This window comes from Sorex fumeus, unplaced genomic scaffold, assembly GCF_029834395.1.
Source record: "Sorex fumeus unplaced genomic scaffold, SorFum_2.1 ptg000072l, whole genome shotgun sequence".
Taxonomy (NCBI): domain Eukaryota; kingdom Metazoa; phylum Chordata; class Mammalia; order Eulipotyphla; family Soricidae; genus Sorex; species Sorex fumeus.
In genome coordinates, this window is record NW_026606129.1 from 65,442,295 (window position 1) to 65,465,206 (window position 22,912).

General features: G+C 42.8%; 1 protein-coding gene and 1 non-coding gene across 3 annotated transcripts in view; both read left to right on the forward strand.

Moving 5' to 3' along the window:
• ATXN7 (ataxin 7) overlaps positions 1–7,749 on the forward strand; it is a 130,595-nt gene extending 122,846 nt beyond the window's left edge. For both annotated transcript variants that reach the window (XM_056128939.1, XM_056128940.1), the window contains exons 11-12: positions 2,666–3,659; positions 7,585–7,749. In XM_056128939.1, the coding sequence (XP_055984914.1) occupies positions 2,666–3,659; positions 7,585–7,602 (1,012 nt within the window). In that variant the 3' untranslated portion in view covers positions 7,603–7,749. The remainder of the gene's footprint in view (positions 1–2,665; positions 3,660–7,584) is intronic.
• Positions 7,750–14,381: 6,632 nt separating this feature from the next.
• On the forward strand, positions 14,382–14,488 carry LOC130038033 (U6 spliceosomal RNA). The gene has a single exon (XR_008794587.1). It is a non-coding gene; the product is annotated as a U6 spliceosomal RNA (small nuclear RNA).
• Positions 14,489–22,912: the final 8,424 nt, after the last annotated feature.

Sequence of the window (22,912 nt, forward strand, 5' to 3'; positions counted from 1 at the left end):
TTTGTGCCATATACTCTTTAACTTTATTTTGGTTTTGGGGCCACACCTGCTCTGGAATTAATCGCTCCTGGTGGTGCTTGGGGGAACCATATGGGATGCCAGGGTTTAACCATTTTCATGGCAAACACCCCACCCACTGTACTGTACTATCTCTCCAGCCCCAGCTTGTAAACTTTTTCTCCCCATCCCCTTTTTTTCTTTCCTTTTTATTTTTAAAATGAACCAAAATAGTTTTATTGAAAGAAATTTACTTAGAGGAGTGAGAGGAAGAAGCGTGATGCATTTTTAAAAAGAACACGGAGTGCCATGTGCTCTTAAAAAGTCTAATCATGTGTGTGATTTCACTGCCTCTCGCTTGTGTTAGAGGCTGACTGCCTTTCGAAAGCTCACTTGATCTCAGTGAGGAGGAAAACCTTGTCTTTGTTAACATAGCCTCTGACTTCAAAATGTCATCCAGTGGAGACAGAAGGGAGTGCTTGGTGAGAACGCCGACAGGGGCAGATCAGAGCTAGTAGACAGGTACAGACTGGAGGAAATGTGGCCGATTGATGCTGCACTTTCCAGCAACCGGCTGAGGTCTGCTCAATGCGCTGCCCTTCCCAGATCTGGGATCCGGACTACCCAGGTCTTCAAGGGAGGGATTGGGCTAAGAGCTCTCTTGTTGTGGTTGTTAATTGGGATTTATATTGGTAATGCATTTATGTCACTAATGAAGATAAATGTAAAGAGATACATCATCTGATTCCAGTCCCAGTTCCCACTTCCTGGCCCCCCCACCCTCACCATTGGAAATGTTTTTATTAGTTGTTTGTCTATCTTTACATAGTTCATTTATGCAAAAACACAATCCAATGTAATATTCTATTTGTCTCTTCATCCAGAAGGTAATGAACGACTTGAAAGTTATTTTGTTTTGATTTGGTTTGGTCTGGGTCAGATATGCTCAGGGTTACCCCAGGCTCTGCTCTCAGGACCATACGAGGATCAAACCTGGGTCCGCCGGGTGCCAGGCACACGCTTTACCCACGGTACGATTGCTACGGCTCCTTCAAAGCTTTTTAAAAGAGTGACTAGTACCATTACAAAAAGAATAACATTTTCTCTCCTGCGATGCTGAATTTTCCTTTTCCCAGAATTTGGTTCTTAACAGCGAAGGCCCTAGGCTCAGTCTTCTACGCCACCGCCACCTGGTGGCCGTAAGGGGCCACATCACCCCATGGGCAGGCAGACAGCGGCAGCTTCCCCATGTCGTCTTTGTGCGAGGTCTTTTGGAGGTACATTCAGATTTGGATGCAGGAGATCTGGGGTAGGATCTCAGGACTCAGCATTTAGGATTAGCCTCTCAGGTAATTCAGTGCTTATACTCGGTGAGAAACACAGATCGAATTAGCCCTTCTATTTTGCCCCTGATCGGTGCATCTCTTCGAGACTGCTGATGTCTGGCCCCTCCCCCAAGAGTTCTGTGTTGTTAGTATGAGCATTTCTCAAACCCTGCGAGCGATTTTCATGGGCACCCAAGGGTGAGATGCACTGACCGTTCCTGAATGGAGGTCTGCAAGGTGGCACAAACATTTGCAGTGAACAATTCCTTTTATTAATAATTACAGTTCTTTAAATGTGTAAGGAAAATAGCTTGATAGCAGTCTAGACTAACTTTCTCTCATAGAAGATGAGGAAGTGAAGTCCCAGCTCTTGTGGGGGCAACTAGCCTAGCCAGAACTGTAACCTCCAGGGTTCAAAGCGTTCTTCTAGCCAGGTCATTTTCTGTTCGCCACCTTGGTGTGAATTCTGCCCTTTGGGAAGGGTTCATTTGGGCCCTGTCCCATTTTAAAATCAGAGCTAAAATAAAATGGGGGGAGTAGTGTCTCTTTGGTTTGACTAATGGAAAAAAAAATGCCTTGCCTACACATTGTTAACAGGGTACATTGTTACACACTGACTAGAAACTCTGAAATTCTAGGGCTTTATTCCTTCGTATTGTCAGCCACTCAAGCCAATTGTTAGGACCTCGAGATTGTTATGCCCTTTTCTTTCATCTGATACATTCAAGTTATATTGAGCTTGTCTGTGTGCCAGACACTGTGCTGGACCCTGGGGCTGCCATGGTAGATGAGTTGTGGATCGCTTCATCTGCAGAGAAATTTGTTAGTGATCAACAACCAGACAGTGGCACTATCCTGAGTCCTTCGAGTCTGGGAACAAGAGGTTGGGAAGTTGGGGCTGGGAACTTAGGTAAACCAAGACCAACTTCTTTAAAAAGTAGGGATGAGCTTGAACTAAAGGATGAACTGTTTCAAGAGCTGAAGGTGGAAGGTATGCAAAGTCTTAACCTAGGGCGTAGTCAGCGGACCTGCAGAACTCAGCAGTAGACTCTGGGGTCAGGGATGGTGCGTGGATGTTGACAGACTGGGCTGCTGCAGTGATATGGTGTGAGACACTGCCTTCTAGACCCTTATTCTGAGAGCCCCAGGAAGACATTAAAGAATCTTAAGGAAAGGAAGCAAGGTAACAGGCCTGACTGTGCATTTCAGAGTGATCAGGGTCCATATCATTCTGACAGGGGTGCTTTTCCCAATGCCAGGGCTGACAAGGTGTCCATGGGACAGTTTCTGAGAATAGTGAATGTCACTCATTGCCCTCTCTTATTTTTTTTTTTTTTTGGCAGGAAAATCCCACCAGTGCCCAGCACATCACCTGTCTCTACACGTATTCCTCACCGGACAAATTCTGTCCCCACGTCACAGTGTGGGTCCAGCTATCAGGCAGCGGCCACCATGTCTACATCCCCAGCCCTGCTCTCCTCCACCTGCATCTCCCCAAATAGTAAATCGGTACCAGCTCATGGAACCACACTAAATGCACAGCCCGCCGCGTGCGGCGCGATGGATCCTGTGTGCAGTATGCAATCCCGACAAGTGTCCTCGTCATCCTCGTCCCCTTCCACGCCCTCTGGCCTTTCCTCCGTGCCCTCCTCCCCTATGTCCAGGAAACCTCAGAAATTGAAACCCAGCAAGTCTTTAAGGCCCAAGGAGTCTTCTGGTAGCAGCACGAACTGTCACAATGCCAGTAGCAGTACCAGTGGCGGCTCAGGAAAGAAACGCAAAAGCAATTCCCCAATATTTGTTCACTCTTCCTCCTCCTCCTCCTCCTCCTCCTCCTCCTCCTCCTCCTCTTCTTCTCATTCCATGGAGTCTTTTAGGAAAAACTGTGTGGCTTACTCTGGGCCTCCCTACCCCTCAACGATACCATCTTCCCATGGCATTGGCCTTAACTGTGTGGTGAACAGAGCAAACTCAGTGAGTGTCCGGCTCGACCAGTCAGGGAGGGGCCCCCCCAGTGGGAGCCCTGCGGAGTCCATCAAGAGGATGAGTGTCATGGTGAACAGCAGCGATTCCACGCTGTCTCTGGGACCGTTCATTCACCAGTCCAGTGAGCTGGCCGTCAACTCCCACAGCAGTTTCCCGCACTCGCACACTCCGCTGGACAAGCTGATCAGCAAGAAAAGGAAGTGCTCACCCAGCTCCAGCAGTGTCAACAGCAGCAGCAGCAGCAAACCCACCAAGGTCGCCAAGCTGCCGCCCATGAACAACATCCACGTGAAACACACAGGCACCAGCCCAGGGGCACAAGGGCTGACCAACAGTTCCCTCCTTCACCAGGTAGGAAATGGACCGTGAGCCCGTGGGCCACACCCCCCTCAGGCCCTTGGCGAGGTCGAGAATCCGTGAGGTTCGTGTGAACGGGTGTCCAGCGTCAGGGTGTCTTGGATGGGACAGTCCGTGGTCCTGTGAAGGTCGGAGAGGCAGTCCTCAGCCCGATTCTCGACCTCCTGGCAGAGAGATGCTCCTAGGAATGGAAAGCACAGAGATGCGTCTTAGCAGACCCAGCACCGCCCCTGCCTGATGATCCGAGCCCACCGGGGCCATGTGCGGCCCCTGTTGTTGGCTGCCAGGAAGGGCAGTGCGTCCCGGCGAGGAGCTCGGGAACGGGTCTCTCTGAGCAAAGCGTGACTGAAACTCCGCTAGAGAAGGATGATTTAAATTTATAAGAAGAGTTTTAAGTATTTTCCCCATCAAGGAATTTCACATATCCTACTAAGTTTTTCTCTGTATCTTCCCCCGGTCGCTTCCCAGGAAGGCAGGAAAGCCACGTTAAGTTTGGACATAGCAGGAGACTAAGATTCTGGATGTGAGCCCCTGGGTAGAGAGTCGTTTAAGTGGGTGTCAGGTTCACAGCTCACTCCACCTTGCTCAGGCCAGCCTGTCAAGCTGTTCTCCACTCTTCCACCCATGCCTGACACTGTCTTTCCACCTTCTTGAGCCTTTTCTTTTTTGCCTTTTAGTTCATCTCTGCTCTGACCATTTCATTTATTAGGATATCTTTGCTTGATTACAAACAGGAATTTCAACAGTATTTGCCTAAAATCAGGTTATAAAAGTGGGCTTCTTTTTTTAATTTTCTTTTATTGAATCACTGTTAGTTAGATAGACCCTTACAAATCTGTTCATGATTAGATTTCAGGCATACAGTGTTCCAACATTTATCCCTCCACCAGTGTACATTTCCCAGAACCAGTGTCCCCAGGTTTTCCCTCCCATCACACCCCACACCCCCTGCCTGTCTCTACAGCAGGTGCTTCTCTCTCTCTCTCTCTCTCTCTGTGTCTCTATGTCCCCTTGTGGTTTGCAATATTGATACTGAACGGTTATCAAGAATATCTCTTTGTCTACTTTCAATCTTCAGATCTTGTCCAGCATGATCACCCCTAGATATTATTGTCATACTGGTGTCTTCTCTCTTACCTACCCTCAGCCCCACACACACTTGTGGTTAGTTCTAACCATTGAGCAGTCCTCCTAACCCCTGTTTTCCCTGGTCATGGATATTAGTCTTCTGCTATATTTATTTTGTAGATACCACAAAGGAATGCAGTCATTCTATATCTATCTCTCTCCTTCTGACTCATTTCACTCAGCATGACACACTCCACGTCCATCCATTATAGGCAAATTTTATGACTTCATTTTTCCTAATAGCTGCATAGTATTTCATTGTGTAGATGTGCCATAGTTTCTTTATCCATTTGTCTGTTCTTGGGCACTCAGGTTGTTTCCAGATTTTGGCTATGGTGAATAGTGCTACAAAGAACATAGTCATGCAGATGGTGTTCCTGCAGTGTGTTTTTGGACCCCAGGGTATATCCCAGAAGTGGTATTGCTGAGTCAGGTGGGAGCTCAATTTCTAGTTTTTTTGAGAAAAGTCCATATTGTTTTCCTAAAGGCTGGACCAGTTGGCATTCCCACCAACAATAAGTGAGAGTCCCTTTCTCCCCACATCCATGCCAACACTGGTTTCTCTTGTTCTGTTGTATGTGTGCCAGTCTCGGTGGCGTGAGATGATATCTCATTGATGTTTTGATCTGCTTTTCCCTGGTGATTAGTGATGAAGAGCATTTTTTCATATGCCTTCTGGCAATTCGAAATTCTTCTTTGAGAAAGTTTCTGTTCACTTCATTACCCCATTTTCTTATGGGATTGGATGGGTTTTTTTTTCTTGTAGAGTTCAACTAGTGCCTTGTATATCTAAAAGTGGGCATATGATTATTGTTTCCCCCATTTTGTCTTAAGATTTTGAATACCAGATCAGATTTTTTTTTGGTCAAGAAAATATTGAGAAGTTTGTTCCTGTTATAGTTTTCTTTCAATATCAGTGCCAGATGTATGGGGAAAACATTCATGATTCTTTACTGTTGCTTGTTCCTTCTGAGCTCCAATGCATATGGGCTATTTGATGTTTGACTCTTTGGTGGGGTTTTTTTTTGGGGGGGGTTGGCTTTTTGGGTCACACCCCACAATTCTCCTGGCTCTGTACTCAGGATTTATTCCTGGCAGTGCTCAGGGGACCATAAAGGATGCTGAGGGATTGAACCAGAGTTGGTCACATGTAAGGTACGAGCCCCACCCACTGTACTTTTGCTTCAGCCCTGCTATTTGACTCTTTGGACAAGTAAAAATTCTGCCTTTACTTCCTGACTGGTAGTTCCTCATATTTTGTGATAGCATTAAAAAGCATGATGCAAACACAGCAAAAAACTGGTATGCCCATTTTTTAAGTTTTGTTTTGGGGCCATACCTAGTAGTGCTCCAAGCAGTGGACGGGGGAGGAAAGGGGGGTGCAGGATCAAACTGGTGGTGCCAGGGATCAAACCCAGGGCTCTCACATGCAAAGCATGCACTCAGCCCCATGAGCTATCTCTGCAGTCCAGAATTTGCCATTTCTTAGCTGTGTGAGTTTCCTGGCTCTTTAATTTAGGGTCGCCCACACATCTGTTGACTACGTTTGACTCATAAGCTCTACTGTCTTTGCAACTTCTGATTTCTGCCTTTAACGGAGCTGTATCTCACTGTGAAAACAGTCAAAGTGTGGATTCTTTTTCTTAAAATTAGTTTCAGCTTAAGTATGTATCTGAGAGACATTTCCCTGTGCAGTGGGAGACTTTTTTCAGTCACGCTTGCACATCCCAGGGAGGCTACATGGTTGAAGGATGAGGTTTCATGAAGCCTTGAAAATGTTGTACATCACAGAGCCTGTGCTCATTTCTCTGTAAGGGAATTCCAGAGCTTTCATTCAAATTGCAGAGGGACTCATGATTCCAAGGATGCATTCAGGTCGTGATTTTTCGGGCCTTTTATGCCTGTGGACCAGCCCCTGTCTTGAGCACCAGCAGTTAAAAACTTCTTCTCTGGGGCTGGAGCAATAGCACAGCGGGTAGGGCGTTTGCCTTGCACGCGGCCAACCCGGGTTCGATTCCCAGCATCCCATATGGTCCCCTGAGCACCGCCAGGGGTGATTCCTGAGCGCGGAGCCAGGGGTAACCCCTGTGCATTGCCGGTTGTGACCCAAAAAGCAAAAAAAAACAAAAACAAAAACCTCTTCTCTAAAGAGGTGCTCTTCGTGAAGACTCAACTAGGTGTTCTGATGGAGCTGACTTTAATGTAGAGAGAATTGAGCTGGTAATTAGTTATGGAGCCTCCTGAACAAGAGGCTGTTGTGGGATATGGCTGGGAAGCCCAGAAGTTGGAGTTGGGCAGCGCCCTTCTCCTCCCCCAGAACTATTCATGGCCTCTGCCACCTAGGACTTAAAAATAGCTCACTGTGGGACTGCGGGGGCCAGAGATCCCTTTCCCTGGCACGGGACCGCCGTGGGTGTGATTTTTCACACCTGTGTGTATTAGCCTATTTGACCTTGTCATTTCTCGACTGACAACTTGGAATTACCTTCAACAACAAAATCGGTAAATAGGCAAAAGGCAAACACATGAACCTTTTCTTCCCAAAGCCGCAAGTCTGGCTTGCAGCTCTTCGAGACAGTTTCTAAAATGTCAGGTTTGGGGAATGGCTGTGCCTGAGGGCCGGGTGTTTGAAAGCGAAGGCTGCATTTGAAGCTGACTGCTCCTGGGATCACCCAGGCAGGGGCGACCTTAGTGCTGCGTGGCCTTTAGAATGTAACTGTTCAGAGTCAGAGGAGCACTGTGTACAATCACTCACCTTTCTGTTGTTTTTCCACCCCTCTGTTTTTGAAAGACCAAGGCACGTCCCTGACAGCTGGAAATAGCAAGGGGAGGAATAATCTGGACACTTTTGGCGACAAGTTACACCTCCACTCAGCACTCTGGACTCCGCTCCGCGATGCCTTTGAGTCTGTTTTCTCAACCTCCTGTGGGCCTCAAGGGTAGAAATCTTCCAGTTTTTAACAGTGGATTTCCCTGAAGCTATGTCTGTAGCAGTGAGTACTCATAAAGGACACTGGATTAAGTTCAGCCACCGAATTGCTTTTATCAGTGTTACAGTGGTCTGGACTGCTTGCTACCAATCTGTGAGAAGTTTTTGTTTTGTATTGTAACTTGCAGTATATCATGGAGCCACTCTTTGAGCAGATTGGCTGGGTGAAAGAATGTTTTGACCGGAGCGTTACTGTATGTCTCTCTCTCTCTCTCTCTCTCTCTCTCTCTCTCTCTCTCTCTCTCTTCCCCCATCCCTCCTTTGCCTGCCCTGATTCATTCTTTTTCTTTTATTCTCTCTCTCTCTCTCTCTCTCTCTCTCTCTCTCTCTCTCTCTCTCTCTCTCTGAAGGCTCCATGACAGAATAATTCAGCCTTTTTGAAAGTTTGGGATGAGAAGCTGTTAGAAGTTTCTACAAATTGATTTAAAGCTATCAATACCCAGAAAACAATTTTTTATCATTTTAGAGGCTTACTTTTCATGGTACAGATGCAGATCTATAGAATTTTGAGAAAAGAAATCAAAGAAAAAAATACAATTGCAGACTAGTTTTGATAAAGGGAAGCCAAGTTTTGGTGGGAGGAGAGGGGAAAAAAGTCATTAATGGGAGTCGTTTTATTCCCAAAAGATGGAATTTTCATATCCTTTCATTTTTTCATGCTAAATGGTATGGCAGATTGGGTTGGCTGTCCAGCCCAGTCTCCTATTTTCAAAAATCGCCATTGTAAAGTAAAGCCATTAGGATGCAACAGAAATGTCATTTTCAAAGTCATCACTGCTCATAAATGTCTCCGCTGCACTCTGCATTTACCCTCAGTCTTCTCTCTGGATGCTGTCCTGGACTAACTGTAAACTTCTGCTTTGAGTACTCCCCAAATCGTGTGTGTCTGCACCCCCCCTTTCTGCCACTACAGATATTTATTTTGATGCCCTTGGGGTGGGGAGCAGGCACTCAGGGAAGGGGGTCATGGAGTGGTACATGTGCTCATGCAGGGACAATGTGACACCCATCTAGTATTTCCTGAACACCCTCTAGGGCTCCATGCCAGCCGTCTTCCTGAGAGGTTAGGAGACCCGCCAGGATAGTCTTTTCTGTTACCCATCGCCAATGAAAGAACTTAGGAAATATCCTTGCTGTTGAAGGTGTCATTGACACTGGGGAATGAACTAGGGCTTTTCACAAGCCACTCCACCATCACAGCTCCCGAAACACAAACCAGGAACACTTGCTGAGAACAACACATAGAGTTGCCGAACACAGGGTAAATTTTCCAAGGCTCTGATCATTGGTTCTGGATAGGACCTGGGTAGAGCCAATCAGTGCATCCTTTCTTTCCCCTGCAATTCTTGGGTTACAAACTTCAGTTTCAGGGAATTTCAGCTCAAAAACAGGTAGAATGAATAAATACTTGGTTACCAGCCTAATAATGTGAATCGCTACAGAATTATTATCTAAGAAAACAAAAACTTTATGCAGATTCTTTAGCTAGAAATTGATGTAAAATTTTGATTTTTTTTAAAGGAAGGGGGAGAACAGTACCTTGTCCACTTATATGCAATCAGTCGGTAAATTTTTTTAATGATACTATAAGGAGAGCATAGTAAGGCGAGAGCATGGATGGGCCAACTTTGGATCAGGAGAAATCAGTCTGGTTGTTCCATCTCAGTAGAAAGAGGGGACGGAGGTAAGAGGGAATCAGATCGTACTTAGTTGATTCCTTGGTGACAAGTGCAATGGGGTGTGGGTAGAATTTATTTTCAGAGCCAAGGGGACTTGATGGCTATAAGTAAAGTCGCTTTTAGCAACGGAATTTATAGAGAGATCATGTTGTTCCGAAAGATGTGAATAGGATCCACGATAGCGATAGCAAGTTGATTCTGAATAATGTAGATATTTAGATTAGCAAGTGATGATCATTTAATTTCTTAGTCTGAGGTTTTAATTGAAATTCAATAAGTCTCCCGGTAGTCCACAGAACATCGGGATTAGGAAATTAGCCATTTTGAATTCTGCCTGTCACAGACAAGACCTAAACAGTGCTATTAAATTTTAGACTGTTGTTCAAATATTTTATTTTCTCCTACAACTACTTTTTATTATGCTGAACAATTAAGACCATTTAAAACACAGGAGTACTCGTATTTTTTTGAATTAAATTAACTTGCGAAAACCAAATTTGCAGTGGTAGGGTTGTTTCTAGACAGACTTTGGTATCAATTTAAAACCAAGATAATTTTTATATTCTTTCCAATAGAATTTCATGACAACTCCTGCAGTTTTCTTAACCTACAAAAAAAAAAAGTGCTGCGATGATGAACAAAGAATTATACGAAACCTACTTTTGTATCTTTATTTTGGAATTTCTTGTTCTATTATAAATATGGAAGTATCCCTATTTCAGAAGACATATTTTGTTAAAAATGAATTGTACATACTTAAATATGTATTTTTGCACAGGTCTTTTTTTCTGATATCCTGTTTTGGTACAATTGAGATCATCTAGTATTTATTTATTAATTAATAAAAGTAAATACCTTTTTATAATTTGAAGTGGTTCACTGCCAAGCCAATAGTTCTAGAACCTGCCTCCTTTACAGTTCAAGGGATGCCTCTGTTCTGTGAAAGTCTTTTTGTCCCTGTAATGTCTCGGGAGTGGATTCATCCAGATGAAGTGGGCATTGTTTCTCCTTCGTTGCCAGATTTCCCGATAGACTACATGTAACTAAGTGACACACTGCTTTCCTTTCGTTGGTGTTCTTTATGTGTGAGTGTGTTTATGCGCGTGCATATGTGCGTCCACGCACATGTGTGTTAGTATGTGATGATGTGATATGGTTTAAAACTAATGGGAAAAAACTGAAAGTGCCTGAACCTAATTTTATGCTTAGACAGATTCTCTATAAAAAAAGACTTGAATGTTCAGCTGAACTTTTGGAGTTTGCTTTTTCCACCTAAATATTGTTTCTAAAACTTTAAGGGAGGAGTTATAAACCACACATGCTGGTGATTTTATAAGGTATTTTAAAGTTAAGACCTTTCGGTTCATGGTAATTCACGGTGATGGATTGCCTAGTGGCACCAAAGGTTACCAATCTCTTTGTTAGCCAGCGACTTACACAACGTGTCCGTTTTGTTATTCACTCATGAAATACAGAGTTTAAAATAGAATATTTAAAATATTTTGTATTCCAAAAATATAATGCAAAGTACCTCTGAGAACATTGAAAAAATGTATGATTTGAAAAATGTAACTTATAAAGGCAGCTATCTTCCTGCGAGAGTCCTGTTGCCAATGGATTTCTTAACAATCTCTCTTCTGTCCTGGGGTGGGGCCAGGGGTCGGGAGTTTGGCTTCGGAAAATGATTGTTAAAAGTTTCATTATTTAGCAGAAAGTAATCATTTTTACATTTTGTGCAAACCATTTTACATCTTCAGATCATTTAAAATGAGCACTACATACTGTCAGCGTGAATGTAGGGCCTTGAAAGCATTTTGCCGGTTTTTGGTTTTTTGTTTTTGTTTGTTTTTTTTTTTAGCTTGGTTATAAAAGCAATCTCCTGTGTTAAAATGTGTGAATAGTTTGATAATTTGTACACATAATCAAGAGCATCTCAGCTGGACTTTGTGTTGGCTGCTGTATAGAACATGAACAAATGTCAAGGGATAGAAAATTACTTTGGATATTTAAAAGAGAAGAAATATATAGTCTATTTGTTTTGTAACAAGTTTCTGTAAATAAAATAATTTATACTATTTATAAGAAAAAGTTGTGCTTTGCTTTCTGAGAAATTAGTTTGTAGAACAAACATGTTACTAAACAGGCAATAAAATTAGGACTTCTTAATAAATAAGGTTGGTTGCATGAAATATCTTACATGTTTCTGCCTCATTGTGATGCTTAAACCCTTTTTTCCTTTTTTTTTTTTTTTGGTTTGTTTTGGCGCCACATCTGGTGGTACTCAGGGCTTACTCCTGGCTCTGAGCTCAGGGACCAGTCAAGGGGTTCCCGGGACCATATGGAATGCCAGGGATCAAACCCAGGTCAGCCCCCTGCAAGGCAAAGGCCCTATCTATCCACTATACTATCATTTCGGCCCATACCTGTTCCATCTAGTCTGACTTCTCGTCTTATAGTCTCCATTTTTGGCCTAAAGACATCTTCATGATCTTTTTGTTAGCGTCCCTTTTCTACAAGCATAATACTTCTAAGGGCTTCAAGATGTTAAGCTTTGGTTTGGAGAACTTAATTTTGTAAACAGTGACCCACACGACATTCCTGTGCTGCCAGTTTGGGAAGGAAACAAAGAAGAGTTGATAGACGGAGAAACACATTCTGTTTGGACTGGCTTATATATAAATCTAACTCTGTGTGGTCAGTTTTGGTCAAAGGTAGGTTATGTATGATCTCTTCTTTGATTGCAATACCCTATGTACTGGCAGTAAACTTGTATTTTAGGAATAGAACACAACATAATCTTTCATCTCTATGAATTTGGTCTGTTTCACCCTTTGAAAGCATCGGTGTATTAAATTTTGAAGTTATTTTTGTTTTTACAAAAGGAAGCAAATGTATTGTGCATGGGAGAAAATTTTTATGCCTACCATGGTGTCCATCCCCTTGGCCCCATGGACTCCTTCCATTCCCTCCTAATAACCTTTATCTTGGGTGTGTTCACAAATGTCTCAGTCAGGAAAAGGCTCATTCACACAATCTTTCACTTTTTTTTTTTAACCCCCTTCCTTTACAGGTAACTTGTTCTCATGGATAACAAGAGGAGATCCTAATTTGTTCAAGGAAGGTGGGGATAGCAATTTTTGATCTGACATAAGGTTATTTATTCTAGGCAAAGGGAGGAAACAAGACAAGTATAGGTGTTAAGAAAGGACTGGAAGAGCCAGAGAGAGAAAGCGGGAGTAAGTAGGGCACTTGCCTTACACAAGGTTGACCAGGGTTTGATCCCCAGCATCCCATGGTCCCCCAAGCACCTCAGTGATTCCTGAGTGTAGAACCAGGAGTAATCGCGGAGTATCACCATGTGGCCAAAAGAAAAAAAAAAAGTCTGATAAAAGTTGGCATACTTCATTTCTCTTGCTTAACTTGGTAACACTGGGTTACACAGAAAATGAAGAATATTCAGTCAACAGTAAGTTAAATAATAGCTAGCTCTGGAGTTGGAACTTTTGGTAAAGTTGATGACCATTCAGTAACATACACTTAAAAGAAAAGTAGGCTGAAAAGCATACTTTAAAGAAAAAAAAATCTACATGTTTATCTATTGCTAGAAGACTGTGAACATCAACATGGAATTTGCAACACAACATATTGTGAGTGCATTCTTGCAGAGCAAGTTTATAGATTAATGGCCTTTCTGAATTTCCACAATGTTCTAAGTTTTATGTGATTTATTACATCACAATATTAAGTCAATTTAAAGCATTTGTGGAAATTGTGGCAGCTCTAAAAGCTGTCTAGTTTTCTATTCCTTAGCTAAGGGAGAGCCAGAACAAGTTTTGGATACTAAGAAAAAGTCATATGCTTATACTTTTGTTATTTTAGAAAGCTCTGATGTGAATTCAAATTATACCTGTTACTTAAAACCAACAGTTTTTAGGCAGTAGTTTTATTGGCCATTTGAACTCTTTGTACATGGTGTCAATTTGTAAAAAAAAAAATAAAGGAAAAAATTCTCAAAAAAATATGAGGGAACACTTGGCCTCAAAAAAAAAAAAGTCTGGAGAATAATTCTAGGGGACATTGACGGGAAGGGACCGTCTCTTAGGTTTGGAGAAGTTATTGCTAGATTGTTAAGAATGTTAAGTGTCATGAGACATTCTTCTCAGTAAATGCTCAGTTTAACCAAATGTGACTCTTACAGCCTAGAGAGAGGGCGTAGTCCAGTCCTAACGCTGTGCAGCTGCCAAAAGTAAAAGCCTGTCAGACCTTTTCTGGAAATGGTAGATAGCCGATCAAAGGAGCTGCTCTGTCACTTTCCCTCCCTCTTGCATTTTCACTTTTACCTGAGCCTCTATCCTTTATACCCCTGTCTCCCTCATCAAGCCTAAGGTTCTTTCCCTCAACCCCCTTTTTAATCTTTCAAGCTGAAGTTTAGTCTTCCACCTTATAAAACTGTACTGCTTGGCACCTTTATTCTTTGTTTTGATTTTGGGACACAGGCAGTGGTGCACAGGATTTACTCTTGGCTCTGCACTCGGGGGTCTCTCCTGGTGGGGCTCAGGGGACCATATGTGGTGCTGGAGATAGAGCCTGGATTGGCCATGTGCATGGCAAGCACATTACTCACAGTACTATCGATTCAGCCCTTGGCGGCTTTATTTTTATTAACCACAATCCAAGCTCATGGACAAAATCTGGCACTAGTGGAACATATCCTAGCAGGCTGAGTAGACGTTTTAAGTGGAAATAGGATGAAACACTTATAATTTGACTTTAAAAATCCCCATTACAAAGAGCCCTCCAATAACTATGAAGGAGTGAATGGACAAAATAGAACAAAATATCTTTTCTGACATCAGTAAGATGCAAAGCTGTTTTAATTCAGGTATGACAGTAGAAGGATGGTGTAAAAATCAGCAACCAGTGCTCACTTCGGCAGCACATATACTAATATTGGAACGATACAGAGAAGATTAGCATGGCCCCTGCGCCAAGATGACACGCAAATTCGTGAAGCGTTCCATATTTAAAAAAAAAAATCAGCAACCATAAAATATTGTAAACTTAAATTTTTTAAAAAAAATTTTATAGATGAAAATTTTAACAGTTAAAATTTTTAAATATGATAATCTGGGTAAGAGCTGTTACGTTTCCAGACAGGGTTGTGCCATGACAAAAATTAGACCAAGCCCAGAAATCTTTAGAAATCAGAGCCAGTAGATGTTGGAGTCTGACGTTCAACGTATGGGAAAGCATGAATCCAGGAGCACAGAGTTTTCTCTTGATCAGATCCTGTTGATAAATTTTTAAGGGAACTATATGGTAATAGAAATGGGAAAACATGTAACTATGAATTTGAGTTGCCGGTAGTAGTTCAAGTTTAGAACATGTGTTTTATAACTATATATGTGTGTATATATTATATAGTAGAGCTTAAGAGGCAGGTAGGAATTATAAATAGAATTGGAAAGTTTTCTTGGACTTTCCATGGTAAAATGAGACCTCTGTGGTGGTTTCTCTTTGCTTGGGTGTTGAGCAGTGATCAGGGGTTACTTTTGGCTGTACACTCAGGGATCACTCCTGGCTATGCTCATGGGACCATATGGGATACCAGGGTTGAACCCAGGTCTCCCACATGCAAGGCAAGTGCCCTGTCCACTAAATTCACCTAGGAAATATAGCTGTCAGGCTATAATTTTCGATCTGATTATAATACTTGTCATGGTAATTCTTACCTATTTGGATACCGAATCGGTCACAAACACTATATGCAAATGGTTTAATTATTTTTCATACATTCTTACAAAGTACACACTGAATAGACATTTGGTCTCAGTAGTATGCCTGCTGCTGAGGAACTTATAAGAATATAAGTGTCTTTTAGGTGGAATTGCCAGGATATGGATTCAGTTCAGTCAGACAATGGTTAATTTCTTTTTTCCCTTTCACAGATTTTAAGAACATGGGGGGAAAAATGATCCTGACACAGGCATTCCACATTTATGTCCCATTTCCAGGATGTCATAAACCTTAAGCCCATCTACTATGGCCCAGGGAAGAAAGCTCAAGATAAAACCCTGCAGAAGAGAGTACTTTGGAGAAGATACTAGCAGAACTGACACTAAAGAGTAAAAATCTTGTATCAGGGAAGACAGGATAAATGGATGTAGTAAAAAAAAAAAACAACTTACTTTTCATAACTGTCAACTTTCCCAACCACTTGGACAATTATTTTTCTCCTTCTTTCTCCAAAATAGTTGCATTAGCTGAATGAAGTTAGTACGTGGATAGGGAGACGGCCAGTGAATTAGGGAGTAATGAGTGAAATTGAGGGGAAGTGGTGATGGCCTTGGGACTGGCGTGCTAGAGGGCGAGTATGGCACGTGACTTGCTCACGACCAACCCAGGTTCTCTCCTCAGTACCACATATGGTCCCCCAAGCTGGCCGGGAGTGATCTCTGATCCAGAGCCAGGGGTCAGGCCTTGAGCACTGCCAGGTATGGCTAAAAAAGTGGCTGGCAGCCTTGAGTTCCCCAAACACCTAGCTACTGCAGGGACCTTGGAAGTGATTTATTGATATATTCTGGTTTTCGGCCCGTACCCAGTGGTGCTCAGGACTTCCTCCTGGTGGGCTCAGGGAACCATATGAAGTGCTGGGGATTGAACCTGGGTTTGGTCTATGTAAAACAAGCACTTTATCCTCTCTACTATCGCTGGTCCTAAAGGTGATGTTTTATTTAGTTACCCTTTCATGAAATCTGTTTTCTTCCCATGTTACATGTTCAAGGTGACAGAGTAAAGTCCACAACCAACTTAATACGGCCCGTAATGAAGAGGTTGTCGTACCAGGTAAATGCAGGGACCCACGTTGATGTGCACATTACTTCTGGGAATGGATCATAAAACAGAGAAGTAGGACAGTGGGGTTTGAGATGGAATCTCGGGTTTCATTTTTTTCAATGGAGCTGTTTGCAGGTACCTGTGACTCCTGCATTCCTGGGTGAGAATGGTCATGGATGGACATGGTAAAGATGGAGACCTCTGAAATTAAGACTAAGCAACTGTAAAGCTGCTAAGGTGTTACACAAATTACCTGTTTCAAATAATTGGAGCTGATAGGAGGAAAAGCCAGCTGTTCAAATCTGGAGGCAGCCGGATTAAGTAACGTAATTCTGAGAGCCGTGAGTCTAGTGAGTTGGCTGGTACTGTGGCTGGTATACAACTTCAAAGGGAAGAGTGTGAAAACAGAACCAGGAAAACCTCCAGGGAAAACAATAGACTTCCTCTTGGCACCAAATTCCTGAGATGTATGTGAACTAAAAACACGCCACCCAGAAGGTTTTCAGTAAAAACAGCATCCACAAAAACCAAGTGTAGAGATTTAACATGGGGATCCTCCACTAACTGCTGAGATAATTTGCAAAGTTCTCTCTAACTTCTGAGACAGTTGGTAAATTTGTCAAAATGCTACCCCATGGTGGTCAACTGGTCACTTCCCCAAAGCAACCTCAGGATCTAGACTGAATCAAAGGAAAGTTATGAAACTTCATCACTCACTGGCAAATCATCCCATTTATTTTATTTATTTTGGTGTTGGAGCCCCAGCTGGCAGTACTCAGAGCTTATTCTGGGCTTTGTGCTCAGGAACCCTAACGTGGTGCTGGGGATCTCATCTAAGGGGGTCACATGCAAGCAAAACGCTTCACCCACTATCCTATCTCTCTGGCCTCAATTTGTCCCTTTCAGATCATTTGAATTTCTGATAAATTCTTTATCGGATTTTTAACAATAGTTTAGATACACACCCTTTACTTCCTCCTACTGAAAAGGTTACAAGTCGGCTGGCACAAAACTACTTCAGATTCTTGTCATCCTTTGTAGGTTATCAGAAAATATAATGCATGCCTGTGGTTCTCATGGCTTCGAAATCAAAATCAGTGATTACTGAAGCTTTTCATGTGTTTCAAGTTGGAACTTAACTGTATTCTCCTGCTGCCAGTGTATAGTTCAGATCAAAAGTTTGTTACAAGTTTATGCAGCAGTAGGAATCGCAGGTTTTGTAATATTCCTCCTCCCCTTTTCTCAAATCATGAGAAGAAAGAATATTTTAGCTATTAATCCTCTTAAAATCAGGTTAAAGGCCAGTGAGATCGTACTGAAGGTCAGGTACACGTGGCTGGCCCTAGGACCACGTGCGGTCCCAAAAGCACTGCCAGGAATGAATTTCTGAGTCTGTATCCCCTGTGTGGGGGAGACAGGAACTGAACTTAAAATTCCTTAACCGTTTATCAAGTTTAAAATACTCTTTACTGACCAAAAAGCAAAGCACCAAAGTTTGAAATAAGCATCCTGTCATGACATCTAGCCATTTGTTTAAGTATAGAGCCAGAAGTCCTGAGCATAACCAGATATAGCCAACCTTCCTCTCAAAAAAAAAAAAAAACACAATTAGGGTAAAAATTAAGGATTGGGGCTGGAGTGATAGCACAGTGGGTAGGGCGTTTGCCTTGTACACGGCCGACCCAGGTTCGATTCCCAGCATCCCATATGGTCCCCTGAGCTACCGCCAGGAGTAATTCCTGAGTGCAGAGCCAGGAGTAACCCCTGTGCAACGCCAGGCGTGACCCAAAATGCAAAAAAAAAAACAAAATTAAGGATTAAGATGTATGCCTTTATACATCTTAAGTGATATTAACCAATGATTCTATTAACCAATTAGCCAATATCTTATTAACCTACTAGCTAGAACCAACACTTAATCACACTTAATCAAGTTATAAGAAACAAATATGCAATCACAAAAATCCTAAGTATGGACTGAAGAGATAGTACAGGATGTGAGGTGAGTGCCTTGCTTGAGACGCTTTGCCTTGTTTGAACCAAAATATCATATAAGGTCCCCTGAGCACTACATGGGTCACTCTTAAACACAGAGCCACAAACACCCGAGCACTGTATTCAATGGAAAGTTTAACATTACTATCTGAAAACTGAAAACAAAATTCAAAACTGACCTATGTGGCTTTTCTGAAGAACTGACAGAGTAGGTGAGCTGTGGGTGCACATTCTGAGTCAGGCTGGGTGGCGAATGTGCTTCCAGCAGGGCAGCTGACTCAGCCTGCATGCTGCAATGTGTGTGCAAGGTCAACTAGCAAGATAGGCATCATTTTCTATCAGGTAAAAGTTTAGGGGCAGGTAGTTTTTTTAAAAATATTCTTTAAACAGCATTTCCATTCCTAAAAGATTGCACAGTAAGTTCAAGTAGATCTAAAATTACTGTTTATTTTGGTTTGGGGGCCATCCCTGGCAGTGTCAGGTGCTCTTCCCTGATCTGTGCTCAGTAATGACCACTGCTGCTGCCTGGGGGACCATATGCAGTGCCAGGATTGAACCAGGGTCAGCTGAAGACTCTACATTCATGACAAGTGCCTTACCTCCTCACCTTCAAGCCCAAAAACTATTCAATTTTAATATTAGAAATTAAGTATTATATGATTTGTAAGGCTTTTAAATACTTAACCATTATTAAATTCTACGTACATCCAATTTTATTGGTAAATTGGCCGTAATGCTTAAAAAAAAATAATTACAAAAGAGTGTTCATTCTGGTGATTCCTATTTTGTTCTGTTCTGAAACTCGATAATAAAAGTTACTTGAAAACTTATTAATAAAGAAGCTAAGCACAATTTTTAGCAAGTCAACTATTATTTGACAATAAATCTACCGTGTAGTACGCTCAAACCAGAAAATTAAGTAGAAAACAAAGTTATATACGTGGATACAACCAAAAGTAGGATGCCGGAGTGACAGTAGAGCAGAATGGGCACTTGCCTTGCATGCAGCCCATCTGGGTTTGATGTGCCACATGTACTCCGCCAGCAGTGATCCGTGAGTGAAGAGCCAGGAGTAAACCCAAAGCACTGCTGTGTATGGCCCCAAAACTTAAAACCCATTGCCTCGGGTTGGAGAAAACTCAGTGGAATGAGCACACTCTGTGCTGGAGATTCGAGCTGGGCCCAAGCACAGCATGGTTCCCACCCTCTCACCCCCAGACCACTAGAAGCAACTCTGAGCAAGTGTGACCCAAAAACCAAGAGAAAGAATTCTGGAATTCTGGGACCTGATAGTACAAGCAGTAAAGCGCTTGCCTTGTGTGCAGCTGACCCTAGTTTGAGTCCCTGGCACTGCATATGGTCCCCGAAGCGCTGCCAAGAGTCTGAACAGAACCAGGAATAGCCCCTGAGCCCAAGTATGACCCCCAGATCCCACCCCTCTAAAATAATTTATACATAAATACTAGCTGATTTAAGAAAATGGGTGGCCATCAATTTCTTGTGTACAATATGGGGGGTTATGCAGGGACAAAACTGAAATGCCAGCAGGGCCACGCGTGTAGGGTAAGGGGCCTGAGTCAGCTGCCCTGCTGGACGCGCATTAGCCGTCTACCCTAACCAGGAACCTGCACCCAGAGTTCACCTCGTTTGTCAGTTCTTCAGAGAAGCCATATAGGTCGATTCTGAATTTTGTCTCAGTTTTCTGTTACTAAGCTTGCACTTTTTCATTGAGAGCTGGAGCAATAGTGGGTAGGGCGCTAGCCTTACACAGGCCAACCTCTGCCCCTCCCCCACCCAACCCAAGCCCCGCCAGCCAGGATCCCTTGAGCACAAAGCCAGGAGGAAGCCCTGCTCACAGCAGAGTGTAGCCCCAAAGCCACAAAAAATTACTTTTTTCCTTGAAAACATTTAGTGGAAGAAAGCAGTTCGAGACTGTAAGTGACCAAGACTTGGAACTTTGTTGTATCTCATCAGGAAGCCTCCGAGGCCATGCCGAACTACTTTGAATTTCTGAGTCTTGTATCCCCTGGGTGGGGGAGGCCAGAACTGGACGAAAACATCCAAAAATGAAATGTGTTTTCATTTACATGTGAATCTCAACTGTGAGGATGGATGGTTCTCAGAGTTGAGTTTTCCTAGTTGGTGTCATTATTTCTTCCATTCCATATGGCCTCATTCAAGAGATCTCTTGGGCTCCGATTTTACTTTCAGCTCCAAGCTGATCCTTGGAGGCTTAATAGTTGTCCGAGAGGATTTGTAATTACGCAGTGAAGTCTACAGCACGAACAAAGAGGCTCACCTTGTACTAAAGACTAGATGTATGCATTGGGCCAAATATGGAGACCGTTCATCTATCTGCACTGTAATATATATTCAATGCAAAGGCATTTTCATTGCTGGAAATTCTTTGTGCAGGGAACATCTATTACTTTTCAGGACACATATACACACACACACACTAAGACTCCTCTTCAAGATTATACTGTTTGCTTCATCATAAAATGGTTATTCATACTAGATGTTATCAGTGTTGGAATTCCCACTGTAAATGAACAGGATTTACCTGTGATTTTATATTTATCACTAGGCAACTGGGCTTAAATGGTAAAGAAATATAAAAGCTAGGAAGGGAAGAAAAAAGCATTCCGAGATTTTCTTTCTCAATCAGCAGAAAGCGTATGGCTTGCTTTAAATCCCACAGTCCAGGTGTTGTTTGATCACATCCAGATACATTTATATTTTGTGCTTTTGGGCTAAAAGTAACCCAACAGAATTATGGTTACTCCCAACTTAGTGCTCAGGGTTGTTCTCAAGTAGTTCCAAGGGTAGGGACTGAAGGAAAAGATTAGTTATTTCTAGAAACAGGTGTTATTTCCTGAGATGCTCAGGTTCAACCTGGGCTCTTCAATACCAAGTACGTGCTTCAGCCTTTGAACTATTTTTGTGGCTCAAGACACTGACGTCATAATCCGACAATTTCCTAACATGACTGAGGTGAAGGCTGGAGGGCAGTTTTGGAGTTAAGGTGCTTGCCTCACACACAGCAAGCCCAATCCACTACAAGACATACGATCCTCTGGGCAGTCAGGAGTAAGCCCCGAGCACCACTGGATACACCCAAGACAACAAGACTGCAATGAGTCCATTTGTTAAAATCAGAGATCTACTCATATTTATTCGGGGAGTGGGGTATTAGGCCACAGCGAGTGCTACACAGGGACTACCCCCAGCTCTCTGCTCAAGGGACCATGCAGTTCTAGGAACTGAATCAGGGGTGACTACAAGGCCAAGTCCTTTGACCACTCACACTCTCTGGCCTCAAATTCTAATTTAAATGGGCATGGGAGCATGGGGTTTAGTAGTATTAATTTTTTATCAGCGGAGGACACCCTCATGAGCAGTATTAGGAGTTGGGGGCCCCTCCCAGGGAATCTCAGTTAACTGAGTCAGCAGTTTTAAGTAAGACTAAAGAGTCCTGTCTGGGCCCTGTGGCATCAGGTATTACCCAGGCCATCCTGGGGTTGGAGGCCTCTAGGGTCACAACTCGTGATGCTTGGGGGACCTCGTGGTGCCAGGAATCAAACCCAGGCTGGCTACATGAAAGGCAAGAATCATAATCCTTGTACTATCTCTCCAGCACTATACTGACTTAGAATTGTGGGTTTTGTTAAGGGGACTTACCAATGACAGCCACTGTGAAGATATTCTTTTTATCAAGCTTTTGTAGTAATATGCTCAAATACAGGGACAGCATTTTAACAGCCTCCCACCCACCACTGTCTGGTGAAACTAAGCTCAGGCCTCACTGCAGTGCCTTCCTTGGCAAATAGCCAACAGCCCTCTTGGTACAGTACTGAAAAAGACAGTCACTGTCTTAACTTTCAATGGTTTTGATTCTTTGCCACTACGTATATTCTCATTTGCAAGAGGACTCTATTTTTTTTTATCCTATTCTCATTTTTTATCATGAATCAATGTTGAATTAAATGAAGCTATCCTGAATCAGTTGGAATCATCTATTTCTCCTTTGTTAATCATTCTATCAGCATATAAAAAACATAAACCCCACTTTGACAATCAAAAGCCATTTGCCGTGTGATGCAGAAGAATCATGGCCAGAGACTGAACTCAGGGAAGTGCTCTACCACTGGGAGTTATCGCCTCAACCCTTATGTATTGTTTCTACTATCTATGCTCACTACAACTAGTGTTAACTAGTGTTCCAGATTCTGGAATCCAGGGTTATGACGGCCTCCAAAAAGGGACAGAAGACAGTGCAGCGGGTAGGGCTGTACCATCTATCCTGGGTTCGATCCCTACACCTCATTGGGTCCCCTGAGCATGCCCAGGGGATACCTGAGTGCACAGCTAGGTACAGCCTGGTATGGCCAGAAAAAAAATAAAAGATAGCCACTATAGTTGTTTTAAAGATATTATCAGTCCCTTTTCTTTCGTCTTTCATGTACTAAGCGGGAGACACTATTTGACCGTGAACTAAGAGTATGTACCCAAAGCTTCCTGATCAGTCAGGATCTGAGCCAGAGATGTTCAAATGACATGATGAAAATATGCATTAGTGGATAATCCAAGTGCTATTAACATTACTGGACCCCTTTAAA